Source organism: Microtus oregoni, unplaced genomic scaffold (genome assembly GCF_018167655.1).
Source record: "Microtus oregoni isolate MIOR12 unplaced genomic scaffold, Mior012 000005F_ref0000423, whole genome shotgun sequence".
Classification (NCBI taxonomy): domain Eukaryota; kingdom Metazoa; phylum Chordata; class Mammalia; order Rodentia; family Cricetidae; genus Microtus; species Microtus oregoni.
Window position 1 is genome coordinate 15,680,525 of NW_024543064.1, and position 27,558 is coordinate 15,708,082.

A 27,558-nucleotide genomic window follows, 5' to 3' on the forward strand; every position below is an offset into this window, starting at 1 on the left:
AAACCATATAAACAGACAATAACAAAAAATGAGGACCTTGGAGAGGTGGTAGCTCAGTGCTTAAAAACACTTGCTGCCAGGGCTGGCGGTTCAGAGGTGAAGAGCACTAGCTGTTCTTACAGAAGACTCAGGTTCAATTCCCGGCACCCACATGATAGCTCTCTAGGTCTAGGGGATCTGATAACCTCACACAGACATATGTATAGGCAAAACACCAATGCACATAAAATAAACGTAAATAAATAATTTTTTAAAAAGAATACTTGTTGTAGGGATTGGAGAGATTGTTTAGTGGTTAACAGCAGTGACTGCTCTTCCAGAGGTCCTGAGTTCAATTCTTGGCAACCATCTCTAGTGGGATCTGATGCCCTCTTCTGGCATAAAGGTGCCAATGCAGATAGAGCACTCATACATAAAATAAATAAATAAATCTAAAAAAAATAAAAAGAATACTTGTTGAAGATCTGCATTCTCTTCTTGTCACCAACTTGGCAGCTCACAAACATCTGTAACTCCAGCCCCAAGCAATCTGACACTCTCTTCTGGCTTCCTTGGGCATTCATACCAGGCATGCATGATACACACACACACACACACACACACACACATACACACACATGTATACACAGACACACATGCAGACAAAACCCTCATAAAAATAACTAAACCTAAAAATAAAGTTTTTTTTTTTTAATGAGCCTATCAAAACCATATCAGAAAAACCAAGTTAGGTGTCAGTGAATCACACCTATAATTCCGGCACTTGAGATGTTGAGGTTGTCCTGAGTTTGCCAGCCTGGGCTACAGAATAACACCTTGTCCTAAAAGTACAAGAACAGGGGCTGGTTCCTGGCACGGTGGCACACACCTTTAATCCTAGCACTCAGGAGGCAGAGGAAGGCAGAGTTTGAGGTCAGCTTGGTCTACATATCGAGTTCTAGGACAGCCAGGGCTATACAGAGAAACCTTGTCTTGAAGAATCAAACCAGGGAAGGTGGTTTAGCCGTTGAGAACACTGGCTGTCCTTCCATAGGACCCAGGTTTGATTCCCAGCTCCCACATAGTGGTTCACAACGGTAATTCCAGCCTCAGGGGATCCGACATCTTCTTCCAGCTTCTGCAGTTATTAGACACACAGGTGGTGCACAGAAAACACACGCAGACAAAACCCACATATGTGTAAAAGAAATAAAACTTAAAAATACAAAACAAGCCGGGCGGTGGTGGCGCACACCTTTAATCCCAGCACTCGGGAGGCAGAGGCAGGCAGATCTCTGGGAGTTCGAGGCCAGCCTGGTCTACAAGAGCTAGTTCCAGGACAGGAACCAAAAACCTACAGAGAAACCCTGTCTCAAAAATCCAAAAAAAACAAAAACAAAAACAAAACAAAACAAATGACGACAAAGGAAGAAAAGCCAGGCCTATGAACCTACACCAATGGATGATGTAACCTCTTGCCCTGGATCGTATACAGGGAAGGACACCCAATGCAGGGGTACACTGGCCACCAGCAGTCAGTGGGTCCTAGATGGGACAGCGTCCTAATGTGGAGGCTTCAGTGCATCAGGGAGCAGGGTCCCCTGCTTGGCTTGTCTGAGCTGCTAACTGTTGGAAGCCAGCTCCTAGGCGACTGGGAATGCTAACTGGGCTGTTGGACTCAGCAGGGCCTCTCTGCAACTCTGCCTTTGTCTTCACTGGTGCCTCTACAAACCTTTCGCAGCTGATCTGTAACACAGCACACATGCACACATGTATATACACATAGATACACGAACAATGCTGTGACAAGTATCCTGAGATACCTGAGAAATAATATTAGTCGTTAGGATTGGAAGAAAATTATCTGACGTTGTCAAGGGCCATGTCTGTGAGTGACTTTGTAACCAATAATGACATAGCTTATGAATTTATTGTCAATTCAGTAAAACCTGATTTGTTGAAAGACATAATCTTTGTCTGAAGCATAGACATGACATGCTCATGACAGAGAGAACAGGTCGTGTGGGGTGGGCGCTGTGCTAGGCAGGTCCTATGGGCAGGGGTGGGCACTGTCCTGGACAGGTCCTGTGGGCAGGGGTGGGCACTGTGCTGGGAGGGTCCGAAGAGCAAGGGTGGGCACTGTGCTGGGTGGGTCCTGTGACTGGGGTGAGCGCTGTGCTGGGAGGGTCTGAAGAGCAAGGGTGGGCACTGCTCTGGCCTGGGGAAGGGGTACCAAGGGCAGGAACTGGGCCATTATCTGATCGTGAAACTTGTTTGGTTTTGCTTTTCCTTCTGATCTCAGAAACCCTGCCATGCCCTCCACCCCATGCAATACTGAGTGGACCCCTTGTCAAAGAGACAGGAGACCTTTTGGCGGGGATAGCACCATTTATTAAGAAAAAAATCAGATGAAGACCACAGGGGTTCCCTTGAGGACCCGAGGCCAAGTATCCCAACAGCTGTAGTCTGGGTCTGCTTACCCCTCAATTGGGCCCTCAGGCTTCCAGGTGGGCAGGGCATCACCCCTCCTCCCCTTCCCAATCTGAGGCCTCGGCTGCCCCCACCAAGACACTGGTCTTCCTGATTCCTGTTCCCCCACGCCCTGGGCCTTCACCTCCAGAAGAGTAGGGGGTACGGCCTGGTGTGGTGGGACTTCATTGCTGGGCTCTGCCTAGCCGGTGTGTGGGGGGGAGAGTTGGTCTCCCTTGCAGCTCCTGAGGGCAGGGCCCTGAGCTGTGTGTGGGTGGTAGTGGGGAATGCAGGTGGAAGTGGGCTGGGTGGGAGGGAAGGCTGCCAAGGACATGGGGTTTCTGGCTAGGTGGAGGTGGAGGAAGCTGGGGTGTGGCAGGGTGGGGAGTGAGCTGCCTTCTGTTCCCAGCACAGTAGCTCAGGCCACTGCAATGTCCCCTCATTCAGTGTGACAGTGAGGTGCCAGGTGGTAAACTGAGGTTGGCACTCAGAGCAATGAGGATTGTCCTGGGGCTGCTAAATGGACAGCCCAACTTTACTTTGAAGTGGGGAAGGAGGTGGAGCAGTTTTGAGCCCTACCAGCCTGACTTCAAGTCCCAGTGGCCTTCTGAGGAAAACCTCTTCCAGTCCACCTGCCCTGCCCACCAGCCTTGGGGCTCTGCCCACACACGTGGGGGAGCTGGCGCACCCACCCTCCAGTCCAGCCCAGGGTGGTAGCAGCAAGCGTGGCATTGCCTCAGTCTTACAAAAAGTCATAATAATATTAATAATAATATACTCGACATTGTCAGGCTGGGTGCTGCCCAAGAGTCCGTGGGAGGGAGGCGGGTGCCTATGAGGGGCAGGGACGTGTGTTGGCCCCTGCTTGGGCACGATGCTGCAGGTCCAGGGGCTGTGGGGGTGGGCCTCCAGGCCGGGCTGAGTGCAGCACCAAATTCTTGATACAGCCTGTGATCCCAGAGGAGAACTTGGCTCTGGTGAGTGTGGCCACATCTGGGGCACCACCTGTGGAAGAGAAGCGTGACGGTGGGTCAGAGCAGCAAGGAGGCCAGACTGTAGCGCTGAAGGCTGCCATTCCCTCCCCTGCCTGTCTCGACACCCTGCGGGGTACTCACCAATGTAGACCATATCCTTTGTGTTGACCGCTACATTAGGACCTGGGGACCGGCCGCTGACAAGCTCCTCACCGTCCACTTGGATGGAGCCTCTCTGGCCCTCTCTGCAATGTGACAGGGTCAGGCCCATTGCCCTGAATTCCCATCCTCCACAAATGTCCTCTTCTTGTCATTGAGACTCACCATAGGTGGACAAATCTGGCCCCTGCTTACTCTCAGGTCCCCCCTCACCTACTGGTTATACACAGTCACCTTCTGAGTCCCAACCTCAGGTTGCTTCTCTTTAAAAAGTCAAGGCTGGGCTTGAATTCAGGATCTTCTCGATTTTACCTCCCAAGTTCCTGGATCACAGGTGTGCACCACCCTGGACCCTGATGGAGCTCTGCTTGCCGGCAAGGTGTCCATCCCACATCACCTTCTCATTCGGTCTCTAGGATCTCCAAGCCTCCTCCTCTTTACCCTCCCCTCTGGAGGGCGAGCTCCTGGTCCCATGCCCACCTCTGGTCCCTTCCCCTAGTGCTGAACTGGATTTCTTACCGCAGTGCCGTCACCCGATGCCACTCGTCATCATTGATGGGGTCCTCAGAGACAAGACGGGCCTCCCCACTGCCCAGTTGGTAGCTGGGGAGACCCACGAAGGTGTGAGTTATGGGGTGGGACAGGAGGTTAAAGGTGCAGATGGCATTAGGGGTGTATGGCTGGGACACCTGGAGCTCCAGCTTCCCGTGGGAGAAGCCAGGGATGGAAGAGGGGGGATGGAGGTGCTAGGATTCACCTGAAGACAAGATGGCCATCTTGCAGTCCAAGGCTAATGAAGTCTTTGCTGCGGCTGGCCTCTCTCACCTGCCAAGGAAACGTAGAGTCTCTAGGGTCCTACACTGGGGAGCTGAGACCCTGCAGGCTGTCACCTCGACCTTCCTGTCTGCACTTCCCCAACCAGGAGGCCAGTTTCCAGCCCCAGGGATCCCAAGACCCCCAGTTGGTTGTCCACTCACCTCACCCTGCCAGAGCAGGAGCCCATTGGCTGTGCTGGTCCGAACCTCGAATTCAATGGTCTCAGGTGCTTCAGGAAGGCTGGGGAGAAGCGGGGAGTGTGGGGGCGGGGCAGGAAGCAGTTGGTCAGGGGAAGCCTGAGTCTCAGACTCCTGTTAACCCTGCCGGACCCAGAGGGTCAACACCACCTGTCTTACCTCCTGGAGAAGATGTTGCCGGGGAGGCCTAGGAAGCCATTGTCGTGAAAGTAGGCTCCATATTGCCCAGGGGCATCTGTGCAAAAGTAGGGGACAGTGAGTGTGCACCACTGTGCCCATCTCATTTTTTTATTATTATTATTGAGCTTGTGTATATGATGTGTGTGTGTGTGTGTGTGTGTGTGTGTGAGAGAGAGAGAGAGAGAGAGAGAGAGAGAGAGAGAGAGGTGTGAGTGTGGGCGTGATTGTGTCACAGTGTGTGTGGCGCTTGCGCAACAAATTTAAGGGGTCAGTTCTCTCCTTCCATCAGGGGTTTCAGAGATCAAACTCAGGCCATCAGGTCTGCACAGACCCACATTTTTACTTCTTTTTTTTTAATTTTTAAATTTTATTTATATGAGATGGGGTTTCTCTGTGTAACAACCCTGGCTGTCTGGAACTCATTCTGTAAATCCGGCAGGCCTCAGATTCACAGATCTCCACCTGCTTCTGCCTCCCAAGTGCTGTAGGTCTGGAGTCACAGGCAGTTGTGAGCTCCCTGATGTGGGTGATGGGAACTGAACTCGCGTCTTGGTAGGAGCCTCCAGCCCTCTTAACTGTCTTCAGTTCCACACATTTTTACTTTTAGGTATGAAGAATTCCAAAGCATGAGCCCTGGACAGTTCAAATGTGGCACACAATAAATGCTTGCTGACTGAAGGATCTGACATCAGAATAGTTTGAAGGCCATCCCAAGGTCACCTTGCCGAGCCGATAAGTTGTTTATGACTTTGTCCTTCTTTGTTCCTGCCTATCTGGGCCCAGTGAGCTCCTCCCATGGGCTTGTTTTACTTGAGGACCCAAACTGAGGTATAAATAACTCAAGGAAAAGGGCTGAGAGACCAAGACCCGTTTGCCTTGCTGGCCACAGGGAGTACTTACCATTGCCTCCACTGCCTTCAAGGTGCCAGTCAGACTCCACTATGTTGTACCCAGCGCCTGTGGGGAAGGGTGGGATCTAGTTGGTGGACACAGACACCCAGTGACTGTGTCTGGCCCCAGAGGAGGGTGGATACAACTAATAGTAAGTACCTTGTTGGCAGCGTGGACCAGAGAAGCCAGGAGGACAGAAGCAACGGGTACCCCGGCAGGTGCCACCATTCAAACAAGGCTCTTGGAGCTGGCAAGGGTTTTCCTCATGCTCACAAAGGTCTCCTATGGGTCAAGGCAAGGGCGGGTGAGCAGGAGCTAGAGTTACCCTCTGACCCTTGGACCCACGTCCTGTTGTGTCCTGGGCTGGCTCTGGTACCTTTAAAGCCATCTTGACAAAGGCACTGGAACTCATATTCACCCGCAGGCATGCATGTGGCGCCATTGCGGCAGGGCTGGCGCTCACACGGGGAGCTGTCGTAGCATTGGCCCACACCCTGGCTGCCTAGGAAGCTGTAGGTGAGGTCCAATCGCTTGCCATTCACAGACACCTGCGGGCAGAGGAGCACCAAGGAACTCATGGGATGTGGAAGGTAGACACATGGGTGTGTCAGCAGAGAGAGCCTGCACTGGAAAATGTCTGGGAAGTCGGGCATGCAAAGTAGCGTAGGACCCTGAGTGTGGGAGGCCTTGAAGCTGAGTACCTTCTACATAGCCAGTTCCCAACATGACTTTAAATAGTAGCGACTTTTTTTTTTTTTTTTTTTTTTTGTTTTTTGAGACAGGATTTCTCTGTAGCTTTGGAGCTTGTCCTAGAACTCAGTAGGGACTATTATTATCGCTATTTTGAAGAAACCGACTCAGCCGAAAATGTGTCAGTCCCAGGACCCTGTGAGTGGTAAGTGGTCCCACAGTGAACCTCCCTCTGTCCCTCTGGGGGCTACTCCTCACCTCGCCCACACAGCCATGGAAGTGGGTACTCATATTGGTGGCTGGGGACAGCTGTATGGAGGGCTCCACGCCCCCCAAGTAGAGCAGCGTGTGCAGGTTGAGACCCTGGCTCTTTCCTGGTGAGGAGCGCAGCACAGGGCGCCCTCCATCCACCCGTAGGCTGCCATCTTTGTTGAGGCGCTCTGCAGACACTCGGTGCCAGCGTCCCAAGGCCAGTGGCTCATGGCTCCGCAGAACAGCCAGACCTGACGAGACCATAGGAGGCATTGGGTACTGGAGGGACCCTGACACTCCCCCACTCTAGGATGTGATTAGTGGGACACTTCTCGTATATTTGCCAAATCTCTGATGACAAGTTTGTGCTGGACTTGAACTCACAGAGATCCACCTGCCTCCTGAGTGCTGGCATTAAAGGTGTGTGCCACCACTGCTTAGGGGTGGCCTTTAAGTCACACAGAAGGTCTGGCTCCTGTCTTACCCCATCTTGCCTCTTGGCAACATGGTGACCCAAAAACAGTGCAAAGCCTGGTACCCAGGCTCATCCACACGAGGCGCTCAGTGCTTACCTGACCCTAACTCATAGCGGAACTCCAGGTGGCCGCCAACCATCGCTAGGGACACAAAGTCTTCCACGGGCCCACTCTTGCCACCACTGAACAGCAAGAGACCATCAGGTGCCAGCGGCTTGAACTCCACATCCAGGCGTAGCTCATGGTGGGTATTGGTGAGAGCCGGTAGTACCAGGTAGGAGCCAGTGCCAGACATAGATGGGGTAGTCACCGTCACACCTGTAGCAGCGATAGCTTAGCTAGGAGCAGTGGCAACAGCAGAGTCCTGGGCAGGAGTCCTCCCTCGCCCAATCCCCTACCAGAGCCTCAGGACCAGCCCTGACCATTAGGCTGAAGATTTCTGGGAAGAGAGAAGTCCTCTCGGGGAATCCCAAGTAAGGGACTCAGGTTAGACAGTAGTGTAGCCAGCTGGTGTTAACATCTTGCTTTAGACTAATTTTACTCCTCACAGGACTGTGATGGCCCCAGTGTGCCTTGGATAATGTCCCCAGCCGTCGTAGCGAATACTCACCTTCCTCACACCTCATCCCTGAGCGGCCCAGGTGGCAGCGACAGGTGTAGCCTCGACCATCTGGACGGTTCACACAGGTGGCGTCGGGCCCACAGGCCTCTGGAGACATAGTGAAGAGACAGGGAGATAACTCAGCAGGGGAGATTATTGTGCCTAAACTAAGCCTCCCACACCCCTGGGGACCTTGTTAGCCTGGGACGACTGTCCAGGTCCAAAGTGGGGGGGCACAGTCATAAGAAGGACACTGTCAGAGAGGACCTGCAGGGACAGCTGTGGCATTAAGTGACTGTATCTGTGTTTGTTTTGCTGTTAGGCAGTCTTGCTTTCCAGCCCTGGCTAGCCTGGAACTTACCATGTAGTTCAGTCTGGCTTTGAATTGGTACACGATCTTCCTGCCTGTGCCTCCTGAGTGCTGGGGTTATAGCTAAGTGCTACCACCCAGTAGGCTTTTTGTTTTTTTAGATTTGTTTTCATTTGTTTGTTTGTTTGTTTATTTATTTATTTATTTTTCTAAGACATCGTTTCTCTGTAGCTTTGGAGCTTGTCCTGGAACGTGATCTGTAGACCAGACTGGCCTCGAACTCACAGAGATCCGCCTGTCTCTGCCTCCCGAGTGCTGGGATTAAAGGCATGAGCCACCACCACCCAACGTTGCTTGCTTTTTGAAACAGGGTTTCGTGTAGTCCTGGTTGGCCTCACACTCACTATGAATCTGATGACCTTGAACTTCTCACCCCCCTTCTTCCATATTCCAAGTGCTGGGACTACAGACAGGCACAGTACACCTAGTTTATGAGGTACTGGAGACTGAACCCAGGGCCCTGGGAATGCAAACATTAGGCAAATACTCTAACCATTGAGTTAAATCCCCAGCCCTGTTTGTTTATGGTTTCTTTGAGACAGGGTCTCTCCCTTTGTCATCGAGGACTGCCGGGAGCTCATGGTAATCCTTTTGTCTCAGTCACCCATATCCTGGGATTATAGATGTGTGCCGCCATGCCCAGATTGCAATGGCAAGCTTGGGGTGGGGTCAGGGCTGTAGCTAGGTGGCAGAGCACTTGTCTAGCATGCGCAAAACCTTGGGTTCAATCGCAGCAAAATACATTCACACACAAGACTGTGCCTATGTAAGAGTGCAGGGTACGGGTGCCTGGCTCAGGTAATGGGGGGGCAGCCGAGGCCTAGATGGCAGTGTCTGGGCTATTGAGAGAGATTAGTTACCATCATGGGAGGGCTCTTAAATTCTTGAGGAGCAGGAGGAATGGAGAGCTGGAGAGGGGTACTCACCTGGGTGGCAGTGCAGGGCTTGTGAATGCTCACAGCGGCTGCCAGTGAAGCCAGCAGGGCAGACACATCTGTAGCTGCTGCTCTCTGAATCATGGCACTGGCCCCCATTCTGCAAAGCAGTAACAGACATCAAGCCAAGGAGACCACAGTCCTTTCCTTCCCTCTCCCCCAGCAGGGGCAAGCCATGACTCAGGGCAGCAGGGGAGTGGTATAGGAAGAACCACCTGGCACGGTCGGTCCTGGCAAGTAGGGCAGTGGGAGATGCCATGTGTTGTGAGGTTGAGGTCGTGGAAGATGATCTCCTCGCCTTGGATGCGCAGCTCACGCACACAGCCTGGAGGGGGAGGCAGGATTGGGGGAGGCAGGGTGAGCATATGGAGGGACGGGAAGTTAGTCAGCTGCAGTTCATATCTACTGTGTTCTCTTTAGCTCGGGCGACTCTATAACCATCTGGTTATATGGTTAGATGGTTTAGCTAGGGAGGTGGGAAGAAGAAAGCTCACCAACAAAGCCACTGCTCAGCCCAGCCTTCGGGATGGCACCATAGTCGGGATAGCCACCCAGATACAGCTCCTCATTCAGGTCTAAGCCTTGGAACTTGCCCTGTGGAGGTGGGTAAGTCAGGTCCAGCTACTGGGGTAGGTAAAGGCTGGGAACCGGAAACAGGGGACAGGCTGGCTCTCACCTGGGAGGTTCCGTTGACAGGGGTCAAATTGCCCACAATCAAGGATCCGTGAGTGAGACTTCGGAGCAGTGTCACGGTGTGGAACTGGCCTAGGGCCAGCGGTGTGGGGTGGCGAATGGTGGCCATGCCAGAGCCTGCATCAAATCTGCTCCGTAGGGTGGGGCAGGGGCAAGAGAGAGGTTTGTAAACACGGCCTCAGACAAGCCCAGGCTGGGCAATGGATCCAGGGGAAGAACAACATTCCCCGTGGTCCTGGCTTTGAAATTCTCTTTGATTTGTTTTTCCCTTCATTACCCAACCCAAGCTATCCCCACCTCTTCTGAAAGTTTTCTCCTTCACCACCTTTCTGTGGGAGCATCCCCAGAGCAGGCTCTTAGGACTGGGAGGAGTTCTCTGCTCTGAGGCCCTGCAGACCAGTCCTTAGCTTCACTGCATTTCCTGCTGAGATGGCCTTGCTTTTCTTTGTTACGGTTTGAAGTCCCCCAGCTAGAGTGGTCGCTGCTATAGGGAACAACCTATCTTGTTCTGTTCATACCTGTAACAGCACCTGACACATGGCAAGAGCCAAGCAAGTAATTATTGGATGGATGAGTGACTGGTTAGAGGATGAGTGAGAAGATGGACGAACTGATAGACCCATGAGTGACTAGATGGATGGGTGGATGAGTAGAGGAACAGGTGAGGAGAATGAATGTTTGAAGATGGGTGGGTGGGTGGACAAATGAGATAGAGAGATGGATGAATGAATAGATACATCAATAGATAGATAGATGGAGGGAGGGATGAGTAAATGGACGGACAGGTAGACAGATGGATGGGTGGATGAGTAGAGGAACAGGTGAGGTGAATGAATGGATGAAGATGGGTGGATGGACAAATGGGATAGAGAGATGGATGATGGGTGGATGTATAAATGGATAAATGGATGGATAGAGGGATGAGTAAATGGATGGGCAGGTTAATGAATGGATGGATGGGGTGGATGATGGATAGGTGGGTGAATAGATGTATAAATGGATAGATGGATGAATGGAGGGATGAATAAGTGGATGGACAGGTGAATGGATGAATGGATGGATGAATAGATGTATAAATGGATAGATGGATGTATGAGTAAGTGGATGAATGGATGGATAGACGAACGAATGGATGGACAGATAGGTGGAAGGATGAATGCGATAGATGGGGTGGATGATAGATGGATGAAAGGAGTGATAGATGAAAGAAGGAACAAGTACACGGATGAGTGGAAGAATTCTGCCTACAGTAGAAGACCCCTCTTCTGCCTGCTCAGGATAAGGTGCCTCATTTAGTAGACTGACTGGCCATCAAGGGTAACAGCTGTAAACTCTTTCTATAGCTTCACCATAGTATAACTCAGCCCAATGCAAAATACGTCCAACTAAAACCTGTGTCCAGTTCCCAGTCCATCCCCCCTAGAAGATGGAGGGAGAGATCTCACCGGAACTCGGGCCTTCCGCCCACAAGGCCAAAGGAGATGAAATCAGGCTGCCTGTTGGCCAGGTTGGTGGGACTTCCTGGGATCCGCTTCTGCCCATTGTACAGCAGCATCCCTGGAGGGCATAGGAGTGTGAGCAGCCTCCCCTCTGGTCACCAGCCCTCTGTCACAGTCACCTAAGTTCTTGAGCCAGTGGTTTTCAACCTTGCTAATGCTGTAACCCTTTAATACAGTTCATGTTGTGATGACCTCCAACCATACCAATTTTTGTGTTGTTACTTCATAACTGTAATTTTGCTACTGTTATGAGTCATAATATAAATATCTGATTGCAGATGGTCTCAGACAATCCCTGTGAAAGGATTGTTCGATCCCCCAAAGGGATTGTGACCCACAGATTGAGAACCGCTGTCTTGAGCCTTTCTGATCTATGATCCCTCACTCCAGAATGTGGTTAGGAACCTCACCATCATAGCTTCAGTGACCTGAGGAGAAGAGCCTTGCTAAGAGCTCCGAGATAGAACAAACTTGTTGGGCGCGCATCTTTAGGGTGTGTCTGAAGGAGGGCAGGGAGGCAGAAACTCACCTGAGTAGAGAAGAAGGCCTGGGCAGTGAAAGTGAGAGACCAGCAGGATGAGAGAATGAGGAGAGAGAGAGAGAGGGGTTCATCAGATAAGAAGAACATTGAGCAGGACAGGAAGATGGGCCAGGAGGGCTGGGCACCAAGGCAGCCATGCAATAGGACCAGGTAGAGGCCGGAATGTCACAGAGAGACTGAAAAGCAAGGGGGCAAGAGAAACCCAGTGGACTCTGGACAGTTCAGGGCTTCTGTTGGGATTCCTACTGCGATGACAAATCCAAGAGACAGGTCCCCACCCCACCCCAGGCCAGCCTCCAGACCCACTGGGTGCCGGTTTACCATCTGCAGAGTCTGGGCGGAAGGTAATCTTGATCTCAAACTTCCTGTAGGCGTCTTTGATGGTGGGAAGTGGCAGGAAGGAGTAGGGTGTCTGGGTGAAGTAGGGTACCACTCGCTCTGCAGAGAGAAGACTGTCAGAGAGACACCTGTGGACGAGTTAGTACATGCTGCCCATTAGGGCTGAAGTTGTCCTACCTGGCACCTGCAGATAGGCGAAGGCTTTGACCTTGCCCTGCCGGTTGGTGGCAGTGCACACATAGGTGCCGGCGTCCTGGGGGCGAACTGAGGGCAGCATCAGCATGTTGTTCTCCAAGCGGCTGCCGGGTGGCAGGTCACCATCCACCTACAAACACTGACACTGAAGGCCTGACCTTGGCTCATGCCCCCTACTCTGCTCCAGGACCATCTTCAAATTGGGCATTCATTCTTGACCAGGTCCTGTGGTACTGAACCGGCTCAGAGCCTGTCCTAGCCAGGAGGACTGTCAGCTGGCACTTGCCCAACATTTACCTTGCTCCAGGTGATGGCAGGAGTCGGGTACCCTGAGGCCATGCATGGGAAGACTGCCGCAGAGCCAGCAGGTACTCGGACCTCTGGAGGAGTTGAGATCTGAGGCAAGGCTGAGGGGACAGACAGACGTCACCCGTGTGATGGTATCCGCCAACTTTGTGCTAACTTATGCTTTCTAGACTTTTTTTACTCTGGGAGAGAGGCACTGCATCAACTGTACGAATCGGGGGACTATGGCTCTTCATTCCTGGTTGGACAGAGGCGACCAGGCTGGCTGATATCACTTCCTGCCTGAGCAGACATCTGTACAGCTCGGGGGTGGGGAGTGGAGGAGGAGGGAAACGGACGGGACCTGAGAAGGGGGCACTAGTGCAACGTATGTGAGTAGGTAAAGTCTCAGAGTTTGAGGTTAAAAAAAGTAGTTTATGTCTCTACTGTGTTTCTACAGGGTTTTACTTCCATGGTGTCTTTTTTATTTATTTATTTCAAAATTAATTTATTTATTTGTGTGTTTACATTTGTGTATGTGTACACATGCCAGGCATGTGTGTGGAGGTCTCAGAGGACAACTTACAGGAATCGGTTCTTTTCTTCTGCTATGTGGGTCCTGGAGCTTGGCAGCAAGTGCCTTTACCCCCTCTCCACACCCCCATTTTTTTTTAAAAAAAAGGCTGGGTCTCTTGTAGCCCAGGCTGGTCTCTACCCATTCTATGTAGCACAGGGTGGGCTCAAACCTATGATCCCCCTTGCCTCCACCTTGGAAATGCTAAATTATAGGAATATGTTTATTTATTTTGAGATGGTGTCTTACTATGTAGCCCAGGCTTGCCTCAAACCCAAGATCTTTCTTCCCCAGTCTCCTGCATGTTGAAATGGCAAGAATGTGTCACTACTCTCTGTTTAACACTGTCTGTTTCTTTAAAGTCTACCATTGGACAAGGGTGGGGGTCTCCTCCATCAGAGTCAGGGTTACTTCTCCTCCTCCTTTTCCTGGAGACAGGGTCTCATGTGCCCCCAGCTGGCCTGAGACTTGTTCTATAGACCAGGCTGGCCTCAAACTCAGAGAATGGCTTGCTTCTGCCTCTGAAGCCAGTGAGCCCAGAAATCCACCTGTCTCTGCCTCCCCAGAGTCCTGGAATTAAAGGTGCGCCACCACACCAGGCCTACTTTTTCTTCTTGATAGCCCTTGGCACGCCACTTGCTCATAACCATTCATTTGCTGAAAAAGCTATCCCTTAAATATAGACACTAGGAGATCCCCAGGATAGCACAGAAGGAGAGATGCAGCAGGATGGAGCTGGCAGCCCCTCAAGGTCCTGTCCCTCCCATGTCCCTTCCCTAGTTCCTAGTGGTCTGTACCTTGTACGAGCAGCAGCACGTGGGACTGGGTGGTACCAGCAGCATTGGTGGCCATACAGCGGTACTGTCCTGCATCAGCCAGATCCACATGGGCAATCCTGATGACACTTCCACTTTGAACAATGCCAGGCCTTAGGTGTCCTCCAACTTTGCTCCAAGTTACCTGAGGCTTAGGGTCACCCAGTGCCAAGCACTCAAACTCCACAGAGTGGCCGACTACCACGGAGTGCACAGAGGTGCGAACATTGATGAGCACCGAAGGCAAGGCTGGAGGAGAGGCAGGATGGTGAGCTCGGCTGAGGAAGGCCAAGGTTGGAGGAGGGACAGGGAGATGAGCCAGGCCACATGAGGTCAAGTCTGGGAGAAAGACATCTCGGAGCACTAGGCACTCAGTCAGCTCCTGACTTGCTTTTCGTGTGGCCACTCACACACCCAGTTGTTAAGCTTCTATTTGTCCATGCACTCGAGAAGCTGCTAATTCAGTCTGCACTGCACTGCAGAGCACCCGCTCCCCTCCCCTCTCTGCCTCCTCACAAGACTTGTCATGGCCATGACACCGGGCAAGGTGCAAGCAAGGATAATAGAATAATTCTCTATCATGTCCATTTACAGGGTTTCCTGGGGAGCAGGGGCAGATCCCACCACCACCCCTTTCTTATCTCTGGCCCTGCTCTTAGCAGAGGCCAGACGCCACCTCCTACCTTGCACAATTAGCTGGGCACTGGCCTGGGCTTGTCCCCAAGGCCCATGGGCCTGACAAACATATGTCCCTTGGCAGTTCTGGTCTAAGTTCTGGATTCTGAGGAGAAAGAAGGGTGATATCATAAGTAGAGCCATGGAAAATGTTTGCAGTTGTGTGAGTTAAAACAGACAGGCCACGGGGCTGGAGAGATGACTTGAAACCAGGTGTTTAATCTCTGGGTCCTACATGGTAGAAGAGAGAACCCAGGGCCAGTGCCAGTGACCAGGATGTAGGTGGACAAGGTAGTGTACCACAGCATCTCATATCTGTCTGTCTGTCTATCTATCCATCTATCATCTATCAACCTATCATCAATATCTATCTATCTATCTATCTATCTATCTATCTATCTACCAACCTATCTATCATCAATATATATCTATCATCTATCTATCTATCTATGATCTATCTATCTATCAATCAATCTATCTATCTATCATCCATCAATCCATCATCTGTCTACCTATCTGTGGTATTAGGGATTGAACTTGAGGCCTCACACATGACAGGCCAGCGCTCTACCAATGAGCTACATCCTCATTTGATTTCCACTTCATTTGGAGCCATGCTCTCAACTAAGTCGTCTAGGCTGCCCTAACTCACCCTGTAGCCCCTCCAGCCTCCCTATTACAAGTCTGTGCCATGAAGCTTGGCTGCCACACCCACCTCAGACACAGATTCTTGCTCTAAGCTCTCTGTCACACTGACTTGAGGTCTCACAGTGACTGAGCTGCAGATCTCTGGCCCCGTTTTCTTGCCTTCAATAACAGTAGGGGTTTTAATAAACTCAGGGTTGGGCAGAGCGGCTCCCATCTGTAATTCCAGTACTTGAGAGGCTGAGGCAGGAGGAGGCCAATCTGATCTACATAGTGAGTTTCAGGCCAATCTGAACTACAGAGTGAGACCTGGTCTCAGAAATACCAAAATACCAAAACCAAATAATACCAAAAAACAAACTAAACCAGAATAGAAGGAACTCAACCCACTGTTAGCAGACGGCCTTCCAGGTGCTAAGAAAGCACTAAGCATTTTAGAAAAAACAGTACTTCAATTTTCTTACTCACTGACCATTGTAAGAACTAAGGCTCAGAGAGGACAAGCAGCTCGCTCAAGGACATTGCTCTGTGGTGGGCCCTATAGGTAGGTAAAGTAACTCAGCCCCACTGAGCCTTAGGCTGGGAGGTACCTGAGTCCAGTCCACACCCAGCACCGCTCACCGGAGGACTCCATCCTGTACACTGTGTCCAGGAGGCAGCTGACCTCCCTCCTTGAGCCATCGAAGGTGGGTGCCCCGCTCATTGGGCACAGCACAGTGGAACTCAACGCTGGCCCCGATGTTCTTGGTCTCTAGCTGAGGAGTGACTTGTACAGTGTGTACGGATCCTACCGGGATGGAGGTGCCAGGGAGATCGCCGGAAGGACCTGTGGAGACATGTGAGGGTGACTGACTGACGATTGATTGATTACAACAGGGTCTCACGTAGCAAAGGATGACCTTGAACTCTGAACTTTGTGTTTTCCTGCCTGAATGCTGGGATTACAAGCACAGGTCACCACATCTAGTTATGTGGTGCTGGGGATTGAACCCAGGACTCGGTGCATGTTACACAAGCATGAGCCATACCCCCAGCCTAAGTGCATGAGGTTTTCCATATAGGGTTTTGAGATGAGGTCTCTCATCTGATGTCCAGAATAGTTCTGAGCTCTTAGGTTCCAGGGCTCCCTCAGCTGGGTATCTTGATGAGCTTGGACTAAGGTCCACTTCATCACACAGGACACCTAAGGTTTTTTTCTTTTTTTTCTTTCTTTCTTTCTTTCTTTTTTTTTTTTTTTTTTTTTTTTTGATTTTTCGAGACAGGGTTTCTCCGTAGCCTTTGGTTCCTGTCCTGGAACTAGCTCTTGTAGACCAGGCTGGCCTCGAACTCACAGAGATCCGCCTGCCTCTGCCTCCCGAGTGCTGGGATTAAAGGCGTGCACCACCACCGCCCGGCTCTAAAGTTCTTTTCTATACATGTATGTGTCATATCCCTAAAACGCTTGGGTACCAGGATACCCTCATCTCAACATTCAAGGAACGTTCTCAGATGGCCTCTCTAGCCAGACAACAAAATCCTTTCAATACAGATTCATTCTTGCTTGTTCTTGTTCTCACAGTCAATCATTCGATGACATAAGGGCCAGTGTGGGGCTGCGCCCTTGGATATGGAAGGTGGCCTAGGACATGAATGGCCGGGAGGGATACACTTTTTTTTTCCTCTTTACATATGAGAAACACTGAGTTTCAACATGAGATAACGCAGCTAAAGTTATCTCTGAGGTCACAATCCAGACTTTTGACCAGTAAGTTAGGCTGTCTGCTGCTTCTGGACTTTTGTGTCCAAAGACTTGGGTGGCTCTGTAGTAGCCCACAGGGATGTTAAGAGTCCTCATAGTCATGCTGGGGTCCTGGGCCTGTAAGAGATGGCCCTGTTGCCGGGCGGTGGTGGCGCACGCCTTTAATCCCAGCACTCAGGAGGCAGAGGCAGGTGAATCTCTGTGAGTTCGAGACCAGCCTGGTCTACAGAGCTAGTTCCAGGACAGGCTCCAAAACCACAGAGAAATCCTGTCTCGAAAAACAAAAACAACAAAACAAAAAAACCCCAAAGAGATGGCCCAGTCACTTATTCGTTGCTCTTTCAGTCAAATGTTTACTTTCCTGAGCCTGCGGTGGACAAGCTCAGGGCTGCTGGGACAATAGGGAACAGGTCTTACTCTGAGTGTCCTTCCTGTCTGGCCTGTGAGCTCATTTCCTAGCAAGTACAAAGCAGGGTAGAAAGTGACCTGAAAGCTAGGGAGCTGAGAACAGTATTAGGGGGAAGGTCTTCCTGGACAAGGAGGCTACCTTAGGTCTCAGAGCAGGACACTGAAGATGGGTAACAGCTGGAGGCCTTTGTGTCCCAAGTGGACATACCGGTCAAGAAAAGGCCCACAGGGAAGCTGACCCCTGGCTTCCCACTGACACTCCAGTTGCTTACCTTGGACCAGAACTTGGGCAAAGGCCTCAGCCGAGCCCACCCTGTTGGAGACCTGGCAGCGGTAGCGACCAGAGTCTGCAGGGCCCGTGGGCTCCAAGCGTAGAAGCTCATTTCTGGCAACAGCCCTTTCAGGGAGGATGCCGTCCACACGGCTCCACTGGAAGGTGAGTGGGTGTGTGCCGTGAGCCAGGCACTGCAGCTGAACCAGCTTCCCTGGCTGCACTGAAGTATGCTCTGGAATTATGGTGGCATATGGAGGACCTGAGGGACACACAGAGAGATCAGGTGGAATAGAGCAGAGCTCAGGATCACAGCCGGTAGCTGGATCCACGTAGTGCAGTCAAGCCCGTAGGGCCCAAGAGGAGACATGGGTGGCTGCCAGAGCAGGCTTTGGAGTCCTCTAGATAGATAGGGATTCTGCCCAAAGAAGAGCTTGACAGGGGAACATAGAGCCCCGTGCACCACAGACAGAAGTCAGGAGAGAGTATGGAGGACTTACTCTCCACGTGCAGGACAACAGTGGCTTCAGCATGCCCAGCAGTGTTGGTGGCATTACAGATGTACTGGCCCGAGTCCTGCTGGGCCACCCGGGGAATGACCAGAGTATTGCCTTCTACCCGGTGCTGCCAGGGCAGTGGGGAGCGCAGCTTGGACCAGTGGATGGTGGGCGGGGGGTTGCCTATGGGGTTGAAGATGGCATTGGTCACTAGGTTGTTCCAGGGACCAATCAAGTGTGGGGTGATAGGAAAAGGTTCTAAGCGACCTATCCCTCCATGGGACTGGCTAAGTGGATGCTTCCTGGGTGTGGCATCATCATGGGAGAATTCAAAACCCCAGGGCTGTCCAGCTGGGCCTTTCTATGGGTCTCCACTACACCTGTGGCTGAGCAATGTAGAGTGGCCGTGTGTCCAGCCTCCAGGGTCAGCTCAGCTTCTTCAACTTGGACCTGGGGGGCACCTGGATCCACAGTGCCGGTGTCCACGATCACCTCCACCTGCTTCTGTGCTGTGCCCAGCGCATTCTGGGCTAGACACACATAGGTGCCTGCATCTGATGGCTTAGCTGATGAAATCTAGAAGAAAGCAGAGAACATTGATATTGATTCCTTCCTTTGCATTTTGATTATTGCTTTTGTTTTCTGAGCTAGGGTCTTACGTAGCCCAGGCTAGCCTCAAACTCTATGCTTGATGGCGATCTTGACCTCCTGACCCTCTTGCCTCCACATCCTGATGCTTCAAGTACAGGCACATGTCACCATGATTTGCTTACGTGGTTCTGGGAATCAAAGTTAGGATTTGGTGCATGATAGACAAACAGCTGAGCTATATCCCCAGATGCCTTCCTTCGTCTTTAGCTCCTCTGTGGGCTGCTGGAAGGCTCACCTTCATGACTTCCCATGAGACCCCCGCCCCGTTGCTTAGCTACCAACCTACCCATCATCCAACTACCCATCCACCCAGGCTTCTGAGCCATTCCTTCTTCCTTTCCTTCTCTCTTCTCCCATCTTCCCATCTACCCATCAAGCTCTTCTTCTCTGTCCACCTACTTATGCCCCGTCTAGGCACCTGCTTCAGTCAGCTCGTAGGAAGGACCTCAGTCCCAGACGTGGAGCAGGCCCAACCTCACCTTCAGCATCGCATGGCTATTCATGAGCCCAAACATCCGCGGCTCCAGTTTGACAGGGGTGCCGAGTCGGGTCCAACGGGGGGAAGAGCGGGGCTCCCCAGCACTGATGCACTCCAGGGTGATGTCTTTACCCATTTTCACATGCACAGGGCCCTCGGGGAGCACAGACACTGTAGGAGACCCTGAGGGAGGAATGACATTCAGAGCTTTGGGTTATATAAGGCAGTGGTGGGGCAGGTTTTAAACCTGTAAAAGCTGGACTGGCAAAAGGGGAAGAGCCATGGGTTGGTGTCTCTCACCTTGCACACTAAGATTGACGACACTCTGGGCCACACCATACGCATTGGAAGCCACACAGCGATAAGCTCCATGGTTGCTGGGCCGGGTGCCCACGATGGTAATGATGGAGCCATTGGGGCTGATGTGCACATTGTCTGCAGGGTTGCATTGGGAAAGGGTGATAGTTAGTGTTAGCTATCACTTGACAGATCTAGAACCTCCTAGGTGACGGGCTTGGGAGAGGTTATCTTGACAGACTAACTGGTATGGGAAGTCATATGCTAACTGTGGAGAAAGTTACTCCCTGGGCAGGGAATTCTGGACTGTATAAAAAGAGAGAGTGAAGGCCAGGGGGTAGTGCGCACGCCTTTAATTCCTGTACTCAGGAGGCAGAGGCAGGCAGGTATTTGTGAGTTCAAAGCCAGCCTGGTTTACAGAGCTAGTTCCAGGACAGCTAGGGCCATTACACGGAGAAACCCTGTCTCAAAAAAAAATAAAATAATAAGTAGTGCTAAATAGTGGCTTTCATTCATCCCTCCCTACTTCCTGAATGTGGATGTGCTGTGACGGGCTGCTTCGACTTCCCTGCCTTGACGGAGCAAGCTGTGGCCTGAAATAACCCCTATTTCCCCCCGAAGTTGCTTTCATCAGGGTATTTTATCATATCAACACAAAGGAAGGGAAGGCCAGGGAGGGATCCTTGATATCTGGGCAGAGGATTTGAAGTCACAGATGGCTGTAAGTTGGAGCCCTTGGAGTCTCCAGTGTCACGCTCCATCACCACACAAATGGGTTCAAGCCTCACTCAGGGCCCAGCTTTCCACCCTGACCTTCACACGGGATGGCCCTCCCTGCTGCCTCTAGCTCGGGCAGCTAGCCACTCACCCTCCAGCTCCTGGTTCCGGGTCTTCCACTCCAGGTTGATGGGTGTTGCTCCGTCGTGGATGAGGCACTTGAAACGGGCATCTTGGCCCTGCTGCACTGTCATGCTGGGCGGCTCAATGGAGATGACGGGACTCCTGAGGCCTGGATGGAGTCCGAGGGTCAGATTCTAGGCTCAGTTGGGTGGGCAGGCTCCACTCAGGTACCAGGTTCTGCCTGGGCACCGTCTCCTTTCCCTACTCCGGGCATTCGCCATACTCACGATAGGAAGATCCTGCACTGGGCGGGACTGTGATTGTGAAGGAAGCTTCATGCTCAGGGCGGGAGCTACCAGCCACTTGGCACACGTACTCGCCAGAATCAGCAGGGGAGATATGGTGGAGTCTCAGCAGGGAGCCATGAGTCTGCAGAAGAGGAAGGGAAGGAAGCCATCAAGGGTTCTGGAGATGAGGTAAGTTTCGAAGTGAGGCTTAGGAGCTAGCCCTGCTGCAGCCATGGGCTAAAGGAGCTTCCAGCATGGAAGTCTGATCCCTTCCCTTTACTGAGATGGAAAAGGGTTCAGATACGAGCTGTGAAGCAATGCTAGGGGGAAAGCCTTTCAGCCAATGGTCTCTTGCTCTGGGGCACTCTTCCCCAGTGGGTACCTCTTTCCCATGATCCCATGGATGCTGGAGTCTGCATGAGGCTAAGGTGCAGAGGAAACCACAGGAGGAGACCTTGCTAACCCTGGGCTAATCCCCAACCTGACCGAATACCTGGTGTCGTGCAGGCAGGCTGCCCCCTCGTTTGTGCCATGTGACCTGGGCATGGGCTTGCCCTGGAACCACACAGTTCAGATCCAGAGTTTGTCCTTCAGCCACGTGGGAGGAGGAGGACTCTATATAGACAGGTTGGGCCAGTCCTGGGGCTGCAGGAACAGAGATGGGGAACAGTCAAGGCTCCTGGGGTGAGGGCAAGGACCTAACTGTGGTGATCTTCTTCAAGGTGACATGGATAAGCCATATCAACCAAGTAGGTCTCCCTCCCCTGGGTCTGAGGGGTCTTGCTGAGAACTGGGTTCCCAATGATTGAGGGTGTCTGAAGGATTAATGACCCAGGAACAGATTATAGGAGCTTGCTCTGGGTGGGCTTGATCCCCAGCCATAGAAAAGCCAATGCCCCAAGAACAATGCCATGCTGACAATTGTCTGTATTTCAGAATCTGAGACAGAAAGGAATACCATGAGTTTGAGGAGAGTCTGGGCTACAAAGTGAGACCTTGTCCCACTCCCATCCCCCCACCCCCCAAAAACGATAACAATCACAAAACCTACCAAAATAAAAGCTCTATGTGACAAAACAAGGCCAGGAGAGCGCCACCCCCAACCGCACCCACGGCTCCATGTCACTCACCAGGGATGGGGCTGGGGTTAGAGGCTTCGATGGTGACCAGGACAGAAGCCTCCAGGGTACCTGAGCTGCCAGTCACCTGGCATGAGTACTCGCCAGAGTCAGCTGGGGACACACGGTTCAGTCTCAGTATGTGGCCATGGACCTGCATAGAGGGGAGAGGGCGGGGAAGGGCTGGGAAGCCTCCAGGTGCCCCACTTTGGGCCACATTCAACTCTGCCTCTTATGCCATAGACGGTAGAGTTTAGGAAGTAGGGTGTTGAGGAAGTGGTGTCCTCTCTTATCTCAAGGTGCTGGGTACTGGTGGTGACCCTGTTGTGCCCAGTCTGTTTGCAAATGCTGGCTGATGGCTAGGGCCACCCTCCCTTCAGGGATGGGCTGAGGAAATGAGAGTTGGGGCTGAGGAAGAGGGGCACATGCTGTTGTCTCCAGGCTCTGTACCTGGTGCCCAGCGGGCAGACTGCCTCCACGTTTGTGCCATGTGACCTGGGCGTGGGCCTGCCCAGGAACCACACAGTTTAGATCCAGGGTCTGCCCCTCAGCCACTCGGGAGGAAGAGGTCTCGATGCGGATGGGCGGGACTCCACCTGGGCCAGGGCACAGCTAGTGGTCAGTGGCTAAGGCGGTTCAGTCTCTCCCGGGGTGCCCTACTGTGCAGACTGGATTTGAAGGGAGGGTTGGCATTTTTCCCTTTCCGGGCCCCTCAGACTTGGAGGGTAGGACTCCCTGAGGATGGGGGGTCCCTCTTTCTCCTAGCCCCACCCCCAGAGTCTCTGTGCCAGGCTCATCCACAGAGTCATTGATATTTCCCAATCTCCAGTAGGTGGTAGCTAAGAGCTCAGACCTTGGGGCCAGACTGCAAGAGCTCAGCTCCTAGCATGGCCACTTAGTGTGTGATCTTTGAGAAGCTACCTCTGTGCCTCCATTTCCCCAACGGTAAAACGGAGAACAATCATCCCTCCTCAGGGCTAACAGGATGAAATGCGGTTACTATGAAGATCATGAGGGTTGGGATCTAGGCAACTCACATCCCATCTGATCAGTTTCCATCATGCCTGGGTCCCTGACCCCCACCGCTGTCGGTTCCTGTGTTTTCCTTTAATTGAATCATTTGTAAAACATTTAAGTTCCTAGCCTCACTCTAGTAATAACCACCAAGAACCACAACAGAGGCGCCACAGTTGTTGCTATACAACCACAACTAGTGGATACGCTCACTAAGATACACCTCAAATGACTTCTAACACCCGGCAGGGCATGTCCAGGCTTTGGGAACTCACTAGATGCCCTAGACATGGAGATAGTAGAGGGTAAAGACCCACTATTCTTCATCGAGGACAGTAATGTGAAGAGGCAAAGTTCTTTGTGTGACATTTCCAGATCTCTCCAGGTGGGGACATTGGAACCACACTTGAAAGTTCTCAAGCCCGTGAGAGAGAAAGGACCCACATCGTATGACCCGGCCCTCTGGTGTGCGACAACGAAGGAGGGCAAGAGACAGGAGGCAGAAGTCTGGGACTCCAGGTCTCACAGAACCTTTCTTTTGCCCAACTCAGCTGCTGTTCTCCCTCCCTCGTCTCTCTTTCCAGGCCCATCCTGGGATCCTCACCAGGGACATGGCTGTTAGAGGTAGATGCTGTAATGGAGACCAGGACCGAAGCCTCCAGAGGGCCAGAGCTGCTCAGGACTCTGCACACATACTCGCCGGAGTCAGCTGGGGACACCTGGTGCAGCCGCAGCCTTGAGCCGTGGGTCTGGTCAGGGGCGGGGCAAACAGAGGAGCAGGGGTAAGATGTCAACCAGGAGGCCTGGGAGGTTGGGAGCCAGGGTGCAGCCTCCAGTCCAGGAGTGTGAGGTCATGCCTCCTATCTGGGCAGAGCAAACCAGGACTCCCAGCCAGCATCTCTCTCGTTTCTTTTCCAGTTTATACCTGATGACGAGCAGGGAGGCTGCCCCCTCGCTTGTGCCATGTGACCTGGGCGTGGGCCTGTCCAGGGACCACACAGTTCAGATCCAGCGTCTGTCCTTCGGCCACGTGTGAAGAGGAGGACTCGATTCTGATGGGTGCTGCACCGGCTGGGGCTGAGGACAGAGGAGAGCAGGTGGGCTTACGTCAGATTCTCAAGTGGGGTTTAGGAGCCACAGAACAGGAAAATGGTAGCCCCGTAGTTGTCTCAATGATCCCTTGGCAGCACTAATAGGGAGCCAGACACTGCTCTAAGGGCCCACCTCCTTGACTACTTAACCCTTTCAATTCCAAACCCTGGGATGATAGAAAGCCTCTCATGTGGGCTTTAGTTTTTATTTATAGGTATGAGTCACCATGCTTGACATAATATGAAATTTTGTGTGTTTGTATATGTGTGTGTGTGTGTGTGCGCGCGTGTGTGTTTGTATGGCAATCAGAGGTCAACCCTAGGTACTGTTACTCAGAGCCATCAATTTTGATTTTATTCATTTACTTATTTATTTTGGAGACAGGGTTTCACTCTGTAGCCCAGGCTGGCCTCCAACTCAAAGACCTGCCTGCTTCTTGTCTCCTGAGTGGCGAATCTTGCCATTTTGAGACAGGGTCTCTTGGACAGCTGGCCAATGAGCCCTCCTGCCCCTGCCCCACCCCCACAACAGGATAACATGCTCTCAGCATCACATCCAGTTTTGTTTTGTTTTCCCCCCGAGACAGGGTTTCTCTGTGCTGCCCTCGCTGTCCTGGAACTCGCTCTGTAGACCAGGCTGACCTCAAACTCACAGAGATCCGCCTGCCTCTGCCTCCCGAGTGCTGGGATTAAAGACATGCCCCCTCACATCTTTCGCTGACAAGGAGACTGAGACTATGAGCCAAGTGTAAGTTCCTCAGTCCCGGAGCGACACAGTAGGATTTGAACACAGAGAGCCTTTGTCAACCTTTGCCCTCACCTCCCCCTGGGTCTGTAGGCTTCAACTCCAGACTCCTCTTCCTAGGGAACTGTTTATCCCGGTCCCTTTCCTGAGTCAGGAGTCAGACTCACCAGAGGGGCTGTTGTTGCTGGGAGAGACGGAGATCACGATGGAGGTCTCCTGGGCCTCAATGTTGTTGTTGGCTCGGCACACATACTCGCCGGAGTCAGCCACTGACATCTGGTGTAGCCGTAGCCGAGAGCCATGGGCCTGGGACGAGTGGGGATAAGACAGAGCGAGCTGGGGTCAGCAGCCACAGGGCCCCCATTGACTCCAGCTTCCCTTCCCAGGCCTGCTGAGGCTGTCTCATTTAGTGTTGTGTATGTGTGCTTTTGTGAGTGCGGTGTATGTGAACGTGTATGTGCCGGTTGATACACATGCCTGTACATGCGTGTGGAGGGCATCAGGTGTTCTCCGCCATCACTGTCCACTTTGTTCCTTTGAGGCAGGGTCTCTCTGTGAAAGTGGAGTGTTCTGCCAGCTAGGCTGGCAGCCAGCGGTCTCTGCCCACCTCCATGTTAGGATTGCAGGCAGGCACCGGACCATACATGGCTTGTTATGTGAGTGCTGGGACTTGAACTCAGGTCCTCACGCAGACCACAGTGGCCTTGGAAGTTACTATACAGCTGAGGACAACTTTGAACTTGTAATACTTCTACCTTCACCTCCTGAGAACACAGCATAATTTCCGGTTGTATGCAGGGCTAGGGAGAGAGACCTCAAGCAACGCCAGTGCTCTACCCGCTGAGCACTGAGCTATATCCCTAGTCTGCTGAGATTGCCTTTCCTCTACCCAAAGTACAGATGGTTGGAGGGAGAGCCCCTGCCACCCCATTGCCGCAGGTCCTCTCCGTACCTGGTGTCTGGAAGGCAGGCTGCCCCCACGCTTGTACCATGTGATGGTGGCCTGGGGCTGCCCAACCACCACACAGTTCAGATCCACGGTCTGTCCTTCTACCACTGTGGGAGATGAGGTCTCAATCCTCATGGGTGGGGAGACACTGGGCACTGGGGACAGAGTAGGGGAGGCAAGGGAATGTACTCAGATAACAGTGACAATACTGGGGGGACCTCTGTCTCCCCAACACTCCCTCGCCCAGCCCTTGTCCACCACGTCACATTCTCACCATGGGAGGGACCTCTGCTCTCAATGGTGACGATGAGTGAGGTCTCCTGGGAGCCAACGCCATTGCTGACATGACACACATACTCTCCAGAGTCCGCTGGGGTCACTTGAGGGATGCGGAGGCGGGAGCCCACGATCTGGAAGAACACATGGCAGTGGGTGAGGTGGAACCTAAGTACCATAGACCCCACAGCCATCGGATTCTGGAAGTCCCCTCCCCGACCTGGCTTGGGTACACTCTGCAGCAGCCTCAGGGCCTTCTTGAGGCTGCTGGTATGACCCCTCTGGGTCCTGTGGAAGAAGACGCTAGTCTTTGTGCTGTTCCTATACTTCACCCCTCCAAAGGCCTTCTGACAGTGGGTCCCACCTGTCACACCCTGCTGTCATTTAGTATGTCAGCTTCCCTTTAGACCACCAGCTGTATGCAGCGCCAGGCAAAAGCAGTGGCTTCAGAGGAGCTCGAACCAGGGCCAGCGGGATCAATCACCACCCCAGCACCAGTCCGAGTCTATTTAGCAGAGATGCTCAATGTTTTTTGAGTGACTGAATGAGCGAAGGATTAGGGGCTAGACTTCACTCTGGACTTCCTACCTGATGCCGGCTGGGTAAGCTGCCTCCACGCTTATACCAGGTGATGGTATGGGGGGCGTGGCTAGCCACCAAGCAGTTCAGTTCCAGAGTATGCCCATTGGCCAGCGAAGGTGACGAGGACTCGATGCGAACAGGGTGCACCACACTCTGGGCTGGGATGAGACAGAATGCAGGCTGAGGGTGTAGCCAGGCCCCTCGCAGCCCCTGTTAGTCCCTGCAATCACTAAGACACTCACAGTGGTAGGGGCTGAGCTGCTGCTGAATGCTGACAAGGACAGAAGCTTCCTGGGTGCTGGAGCCACTGACCACACGGCAGACGTACTCCCCGGAGTCAGCCGGGGTCACCTGGGGCAGTCTCAGCCTTGAGCCATGTACCTGAGAGGAACGGGATAGAGGCACCAGATTCAGAGACCAGCATGGCGGCCATCCACCAGCCTAGTTCCCTTGCCTGGCTCCCTCCCAGCCTAGCTAGCTAGGGATTGTACAGACTGGTTAAATCTCAAGACTGCCATGAGATTGCACACGCAAGCTTGCAGAGACTCAGCTAGCACTGGCTGACAGGAAGTCCATTTGGCAGGTGACCTGAAGAATCAGAGAAGTCAAACAATAGGCCCAAGGCTGCCCAGCAGGTGAGTGGCATGCGTATGGGAACTGCAAATGCTTGAATTCACAGCCTGTGCTCTTTACTTCCTAGCTACTAGGGATCTCTGGGCCCTTCCTTAGCTTCCCACCTCCTACCTGATGCCGGGCAGGGAGGCTGCCCCCACGCTTGTGCCAGGAGATCTGGGGGTGAGCCTGTCCAGCAACAAGGCAGTTCAGATCCAAGCTCTGCCCTTCTGCCACATGGGAGGAAGATGACTCGATTCGAACTGGAGGGGTGACCCCAAGTGCTAGCAACAGAGGGCAGAGTGTCAGCCTCCAGCAGATGAGAGGTGTGTGGCTGGGACAGGGGCCCACTGGACTCATGGGGGCACGGTAGGCAGTGTTGCCTCTGGGGTCTGCCATGGCTGCGGTGGGAGCTTCCTTGTGTGGTATCCAGTTTGTCTGCTTCCCATTCCCT

At 52.6% G+C, this 27,558-nt stretch overlaps 1 protein-coding gene across 1 annotated transcript in view; it reads right to left on the bottom strand.

Moving 5' to 3' along the window:
• Positions 1 to 1,896: 1,896 nt before the first annotated feature.
• Positions 1,897 to 27,558, bottom strand: part of Hspg2 (heparan sulfate proteoglycan 2) — a 101,948-nt gene continuing 76,286 nt past the window's right edge. The window contains exons 57-97 of the mRNA XM_041651821.1: positions 27,237 to 27,388; positions 26,735 to 26,873; positions 26,499 to 26,650; positions 25,909 to 26,044; positions 25,638 to 25,789; positions 24,853 to 24,991; positions 23,775 to 23,926; positions 23,454 to 23,598; positions 22,286 to 22,431; positions 21,848 to 21,989; positions 21,211 to 21,362; positions 20,718 to 20,859; positions 20,459 to 20,599; positions 19,594 to 19,728; positions 19,295 to 19,476; positions 18,545 to 18,740; positions 18,168 to 18,347; positions 17,669 to 17,929; positions 15,872 to 16,076; positions 14,614 to 14,711; positions 13,913 to 14,179; positions 12,554 to 12,663; positions 12,239 to 12,386; positions 12,044 to 12,160; positions 11,128 to 11,239; positions 9,666 to 9,810; positions 9,484 to 9,583; positions 9,205 to 9,314; positions 8,981 to 9,089; positions 7,694 to 7,792; positions 7,180 to 7,401; positions 6,614 to 6,858; positions 6,042 to 6,213; positions 5,825 to 5,947; positions 5,675 to 5,731; positions 4,754 to 4,829; positions 4,559 to 4,637; positions 4,339 to 4,406; positions 4,101 to 4,184; positions 3,564 to 3,667; positions 1,897 to 3,453 (exon numbers count right to left, since the gene is read on the bottom strand). Of these exons, the coding sequence (XP_041507755.1) occupies positions 3,281 to 3,453; positions 3,564 to 3,667; positions 4,101 to 4,184; positions 4,339 to 4,406; positions 4,559 to 4,637; positions 4,754 to 4,829; positions 5,675 to 5,731; positions 5,825 to 5,947; positions 6,042 to 6,213; positions 6,614 to 6,858; positions 7,180 to 7,401; positions 7,694 to 7,792; positions 8,981 to 9,089; positions 9,205 to 9,314; positions 9,484 to 9,583; positions 9,666 to 9,810; positions 11,128 to 11,239; positions 12,044 to 12,160; positions 12,239 to 12,386; positions 12,554 to 12,663; positions 13,913 to 14,179; positions 14,614 to 14,711; positions 15,872 to 16,076; positions 17,669 to 17,929; positions 18,168 to 18,347; positions 18,545 to 18,740; positions 19,295 to 19,476; positions 19,594 to 19,728; positions 20,459 to 20,599; positions 20,718 to 20,859; positions 21,211 to 21,362; positions 21,848 to 21,989; positions 22,286 to 22,431; positions 23,454 to 23,598; positions 23,775 to 23,926; positions 24,853 to 24,991; positions 25,638 to 25,789; positions 25,909 to 26,044; positions 26,499 to 26,650; positions 26,735 to 26,873; positions 27,237 to 27,388 (5,867 nt within the window). The 3' untranslated portion in view covers positions 1,897 to 3,280. The remainder of the gene's footprint in view (positions 3,454 to 3,563; positions 3,668 to 4,100; positions 4,185 to 4,338; positions 4,407 to 4,558; positions 4,638 to 4,753; positions 4,830 to 5,674; positions 5,732 to 5,824; positions 5,948 to 6,041; positions 6,214 to 6,613; positions 6,859 to 7,179; positions 7,402 to 7,693; positions 7,793 to 8,980; positions 9,090 to 9,204; positions 9,315 to 9,483; positions 9,584 to 9,665; positions 9,811 to 11,127; positions 11,240 to 12,043; positions 12,161 to 12,238; positions 12,387 to 12,553; positions 12,664 to 13,912; positions 14,180 to 14,613; positions 14,712 to 15,871; positions 16,077 to 17,668; positions 17,930 to 18,167; positions 18,348 to 18,544; positions 18,741 to 19,294; positions 19,477 to 19,593; positions 19,729 to 20,458; positions 20,600 to 20,717; positions 20,860 to 21,210; positions 21,363 to 21,847; positions 21,990 to 22,285; positions 22,432 to 23,453; positions 23,599 to 23,774; positions 23,927 to 24,852; positions 24,992 to 25,637; positions 25,790 to 25,908; positions 26,045 to 26,498; positions 26,651 to 26,734; positions 26,874 to 27,236; positions 27,389 to 27,558) is intronic.